This window comes from Callionymus lyra, chromosome 8 (genome assembly GCF_982586985.1).
Source record: "Callionymus lyra chromosome 8, fCalLyr1.hap1.1, whole genome shotgun sequence".
Classification (NCBI taxonomy): Eukaryota; Metazoa; Chordata; class Actinopteri; order Syngnathiformes; family Callionymidae; genus Callionymus; species Callionymus lyra.
Genome location: NC_141825.1, coordinates 26,931,006 through 26,937,005, shown reverse-complemented (window position 1 = coordinate 26,937,005; position 6,000 = coordinate 26,931,006). Strand labels below are relative to the sequence as shown.

Below are 6,000 nucleotides of genomic sequence, written 5' to 3'. Positions count from 1 at the left end.
GTGTAACAGGACACGAGTATAAACTTCGGGCTGGAACGTTTAAGCACCAGATGTGGTCGACCTTCATGTGGTCGACTCCACCCGATGAGTGGCAATAAAAAAAAAAGCTCCTCTTACGGGAGAATTGTCCGGAGACCAGGCCAGGAACACCCACTCGTAGCCCTGGTTGTTGGTGGAGTCCAGCCGGTACAGGATGTAGCAGGGCATGTCCTCCTCCAGCAGGGGCAGCACCAGGGAGTCGTACTCCTGGTCCCACTTCTTGGAGGCTTTTCGGCTGGAGCCCAAGGCCAGCTGCTCTGGAGATCACACAAGTGTCAGACGAGTCGCAGGAAACACGGAGAGGTCGAGCAACTCACGGTGCCATGAAGGACGGAGACGTAAAACAACAAGACATAGAAGTACAAAATTATATTCCACCCTTAGACCCCTTCCCTAATAATATTCTCTTTTTATTTTAAAATAGGTTTAACGTTCACCCCCTTGAAACAACAATTAAAAATGATTCGATTCTGGTTCTGCTCCAGGTTTCTTCTAAAAGGAAGTTTCTCCTCGTCAACGCCACACTGTGCTTTACTCATTAGTGCAGAAAAGAAAAACGGATCCATCAACTCAATATAGTCTTAAACTGTAAAGTGTCTTGAGATAACTTTGTTACAATAAGACACTTTAAATAAAATTGAATTGAACTTTATTTTAAAAGAATGAAGTTTTTACTATTATAGGATTTAGATTTTAATCCTAATTTTAAGATCTTGGCTCCTGCAAGGTTTTGATTGGCGTCATCTGCTGTAAACAGTTTTTCTAATAGGCGGTACATGCGAGGGTAAAGGGAGGAATATAAAACTGATGGTCCAGCAATAATCATGTTTTGTATAGTAGAAATTAAACTTGTTCTTTTAAATGTATCGTATTGTGTAGTATAGCAAGTATCCACGGTATAATTATTGTAATTACGTCAAAGATGAACCGTCTTATATGTACAGACTGTGCAGACATGGAGAATTTTTTTAAAAATAACATTAAAGAAACATTATTTAAATCACAACACTGTGACTGGACACAACAAAACACATCTCAGCTCTTTCTTTCAACTTCATCGCCACAAACATTCACGTCTGCAAACCCTCCGTGTGACACTCACCATCTTCGATGACGATCTTCAGCGCCCGGTATTGGTCGCCGTTGCGGGCGCCGGCGAAGATGTCTTTAACGTCATTGCTCGCTGAGGAAACAGGAAGAAAAAAAAACGGTATCAGAACCTTAACAAGTCTGGCTTTGAGGAAACCAGTACAGGAAGTAAGAAGCAACACGGTTTCATGTCGGCTGTTTGCAGAGGAGCATCAACTTTGACCCCTGGTTATCAGATAATCATATCAGTCAAGAAAGAAGCTTCTCTCGAGTCAAGAGTGATAGAAGTTTTTTAAACAAAGGGCCAGATTGATCAGGAGAAAGTGTGTGGGTGTCAACAGTACCACACACAGCAGAGGCCGCGAGTCTGAAACCTTCTTCTGTTTCTACCAACATGTTCGAGGTGCTAGAACGATAAATCAAGACCGTGTTGAACGTAAATTAAATGAGACTTTAATGGAAAGGAGATGAACGTGGGATGAGATCAGCACTAAAAGATTCCACTTCATCCACACAGTTCCCAGATGGACCATCAAGTTAACAACTTCCTGAACCAATTGTACCGATAGTTAAACAAAGTCTTGTCAAGACTCGTCACATCTTGGGCTTTGCTTTCTACAGCAATGGAAAAAGAAATATTAGAATTTCTTGTTTCCGTTTATTGATGGCTATGTTTACCAAGTAGTATCTCTTTTGTGTATCATTGGACCGGAAAAAAAAAAGCCATGTAATGCCAAAAAGCACCGTTAAAGTGTGTAATGTTAAAGTTATTGATAAAATAACCTAAGTAACTATCAAGAAAACCATTCAGATATCGGCTCTTAAATATTTTGTTACAACTAAGGCTGCACGATATTGAAAATATGTGCACGTGCAGTTGAGCGCAATATCACTAATAACAGTGGTTTCCCGCCAAACTGAGCGACATCAGAGAGGAGCCGCCGGCGCATCGCGACATCACCAAATCAATAATAAATCCTTGTACACGCACACATAACACTTTATAAATGACGCTAACAACTTAGCTCGTTAGCATACGGTGAAGACGGACAGGTTTGTTTGGAAGTTCACGATCTTATAAGAAAACAACTGAGACGACATGAAAAGTTCTTACGATATGTTGCTTTAACAAAGGAGGTTGAAAGAGACGAGTGACTGGATCACTAGTGTTTGACTAGATCATAAGTTAGTATTACTTCACTGTATATACTGAGCTAAGTCAGCGCTGGCAAGACGCGTCACCATAGCAACCGAGCCTAACAAGCTGCGCCGCACAGTTCACAGACGGACGGAGACGTAAACAACAACGAGACATAGAAGTACAAATTGACAACTTTACAGAACGTGACACTGATTGGTCGAAGTGCGCATCTAAGAAATGCTTGATTTATACAATAAAAATGATATGTATATCGCACGTGCAAATATTGTTTGTTTTTTTTTCGATATATTGTTCAGCTCTAGTTACAACTATATTATTGTACCAGTATTTAAAAAAACAAGAAAAAGAAGAATGGTCATGATATTTTTGAATGCCTTTGACAGACAGGTTCACAGGCGTCTTCTCTAAACAACTAACAATATTAAATCAGACTCGGATGGATCAACTCAAGCATGAGTGCTCGTGTCATGACTAAGTACGAGTCATTTTCTTTCAATAGCTGCAGCTAATAAAACCTGTTGAGACTGGAAAATTGACAACTTGTTTGCTATATTTAGAAGTGATGTGCTTTGGTCATCTGTAAAAAATATATATAAATAAATAAACCTTCGCTTTGCAGTGCTACAAAAATAACTAGTAAATCCCTCAGACGGCACCTTATCAAGCTACTCACTCTATTGTATTTATATTACTGACCAACTGTTTTCTTGCATTCTTAACATTAATGATAGTAACAAGTTCAACTGGACACTACGTTGCAATAGTTGTTCAGAGCTCGTTTGCACAACACAACAGTCGTAAGTGCTTTCATTGATTTTGAAAGTGTGTTAACATTAGCTTTTAAAACCCGTTGAAGTCAACTGTATCCTCTCATCCTCAGTCATTGTCAGGATCTTGCAGGATTTCAATTTTCTTATACATTTTCTAAACACACAGCACTTTCCTTTCAACAGAGCGACAAAACATTTTTGTGGATCAAGATGGAAATACCGTTTGTATGTTTGTGTGTTGCGTGGGTTTACTCCGGACACTCCGGTTTCCTCCCACAGTCCAAAAACCTACAGAGGTTGATTGAGATCTTTGGGGAAATTATCCGTAGGTATGAGTGTGTGTGTGAATGGTTGTCTGTCTGTGTGTGTCCTGAGACAGACTGGCGTCCTGTCCAGGGTGTCCCCTGCCTCTCGCCCTATGATACTGGGATAGACTCCAGTCTCCCCGCGACCCCCAATAAGGAATAAAGCGGTAGAAAATGAACGAAAAGATGGAAATACCGTAAATTATTTTTCATATATATACCCTCACAGGTCGTCCTAGGAGTGATTGAACAACAAAAAAAGAGTATCACAGGGACACATGGAGAATATATATATGGGTTCGATCCCAGTTCCGGACGAGATTGTGGCCGTTGTGTCCGTGAGCAAGACACTTTACCCCGATCGCTCCTGATGGTTGAGCTGCCGCGCTGCGTCGCAGCCTACTCCCATCAGTGTGTGATTTTGTGCGTGAATTTGTAACTTGGTGTAAAGTGCTTTGAGCGCTAAATAAGCATAGAAAGCGCTATATAAGTAAGAGCCATTGACCATATATATATATATATATATATATATATATATATATATATATAATTTTTTCTGAACATTTCAACTAGATAGTCAGAGGTGAGAGCAGGTGAGCATAGGTGAGCACATGACCTCCTTGTCAGAGGTAGAAATAAAACCAAACATGACATGAAACCCGAGAAACCTTCTTGTGACTGAAATTCCTACTTGGCCCAAAAATGACTTTTGTTAAGCTGGAGAAAGAATGAAAAAGTAGACTCGTGGTTGTTTTACAAGATCCTTAAACAAGTCATTTCCTCAGAATGTCGTGACCCAGTTCCCCCTCCAGGCAAACAAGTGTCTAGAATGTTTGTGGTGAGTCACCAGAACTTATCATGGCACCAACAAACCCTCCATAGACTTCAGGTTTACTGAAGGATGGACACGAAGCTGAAGGTGTCGTCAGCAGAAGTAGTTACACAATAATAACAGAAGCAACAACAGTGTCACATATTTCAAGTGAATCAATATGAAAACTGGTTCCTCGAGCCACAAGGCGTCGCCCGTCCATTCATGGACCGAACCGACCGAACCCCGAGCACGTCCCCGTGAACGAAGCTGGATTCTCTGACTCTTTGAGAGATTAAACCTGAGGGACGTTAAGCTCCAGAGTCGCACAGCAGCAGCCACATCCCGGAGGCTAATGCTAACAGCTAGCATCTCGCTGCGGGTTCGGGCTTCTATCGCGTCCGCGGACCGCGAGGGAGTCTCGGTGTTTGGTGTCGCTGAGCCGAGCGTGTGGCGAGGAAGGAGGAGAGACTACCTTGGATGCCGGTCTGGTGCGACATGATGCCTCGCGTCGGTAGAAGAGCTGATGCAGCGGATCGGACGAAGCCAGGGAAGCAGGAAGCGCCCGAGCCGACACGACACGCCCCGAGCGTGACGTCACGCGCAGACGAGTCACATGACACTGGTGGAGTTTTATTTTTATATTCTCCGCCTTTTCATGAATCTTTATAAACACAGTTTAGTAATATTTGTAGAGCGCTTTTCCAGAACTAAATTGTATTATTGAATTTATTTTCGTAATAACGACATATTTCCAGTGGTTCAATGACATTCAATATTTGTTATAAAAATATATAAACAATAAACTTGGGTGTCAGACTCTCTCCATCTTTAAACTCGACTTAAACTACACTTTTATTCCCTGGCTTTTAAATCCGCATGTGACCCTGTAGCTGTTTTAGTGCCTTTTTGCTGCTGCTTTATTTGCCTTTACTGTATTATAGTAGAGTTTTTAACCGTTTTTATTGACATACAGTATTATAGTAGAGTTGTTAACAGTTTGTATTGACATACTGTATTATAGTTGAGTTTTTAACCGTTTTTATTGACATACTGTATTATAGTAGAGTTGTTAACAGTTTGTATTGACATACTGTATTATAGTAGAGTTTTTAACAGTGTTTATTGCCATACTGTATTATAGTAGAGTTTTTAACAGTTTTTATTGACATACTGTATTATAGTAGAGTTTTTAACAGTGTTTATTGCCATACTGTATTATAGTAGAGTGTTTAACAGTTTTTATTGACATACTGTATTATAGTAGAGTTTTTAACCGTTTTTATTGACATACAGTATTATAGTAGAGTTGTTAACAGTTTGTATTGACATACTGTATTATAGTTGAGTTTTTAACCGTTTTTATTGACATACTGTATTATAGTAGAGTTGTTAACAGTTTGTATTGACATACTGTATTATAGTAGAGTTTTTAACAGTGTTTATTGCCATACTGTATTATAGTAGAGTGTTTAACAGTTTTTATTGACATACTGTATTATAGTAGAGTTTTTAACAGTGTTTATTGCCATACTGTATTATAGTAGAGTTTTTAACAGTTTTTATTGCCATACTGTATTATAGTAGAGTTTTTAACAGTGTTTATTGCCATACTGTATTATAGTAGAGTTTTTAACAGTGTTTATTGCCATACTGTATTATAGTAGAGTGTTTAACAGTTTTTATTGACATACTGTATTATAGCAGAGTTTTTAACAGTGTTTATTGCCATACTGTATTATAGTAGAGTTTTTAACAGTGTTTATTGCCATACTGTATTATAGTCGAGTTTTTAACAGTGTTTATTGCCATACTGTATTATAG

General features: G+C 39.4%; 1 protein-coding gene across 1 annotated transcript in view; it reads right to left on the bottom strand.

Annotated features, from left to right (window-relative positions):
- The window catches only part of twf1a (twinfilin actin-binding protein 1a), a 12,762-nt gene extending 7,995 nt beyond the window's left edge, over window positions 1-4,767 (bottom strand). Inside the window, exons 1-3 of the mRNA XM_087796873.1 lie at window positions 4,652-4,767; window positions 1,142-1,222; window positions 118-296 (exon numbers count right to left, since the gene is read on the bottom strand). Of these exons, the coding sequence (XP_087652999.1) occupies window positions 118-296; window positions 1,142-1,222; window positions 4,652-4,676 (285 nt within the window). The 5' untranslated portion in view covers window positions 4,677-4,767. The remainder of the gene's footprint in view (window positions 1-117; window positions 297-1,141; window positions 1,223-4,651) is intronic.
- Between the last annotated feature and the right edge of the window lie 1,233 nt (window positions 4,768-6,000).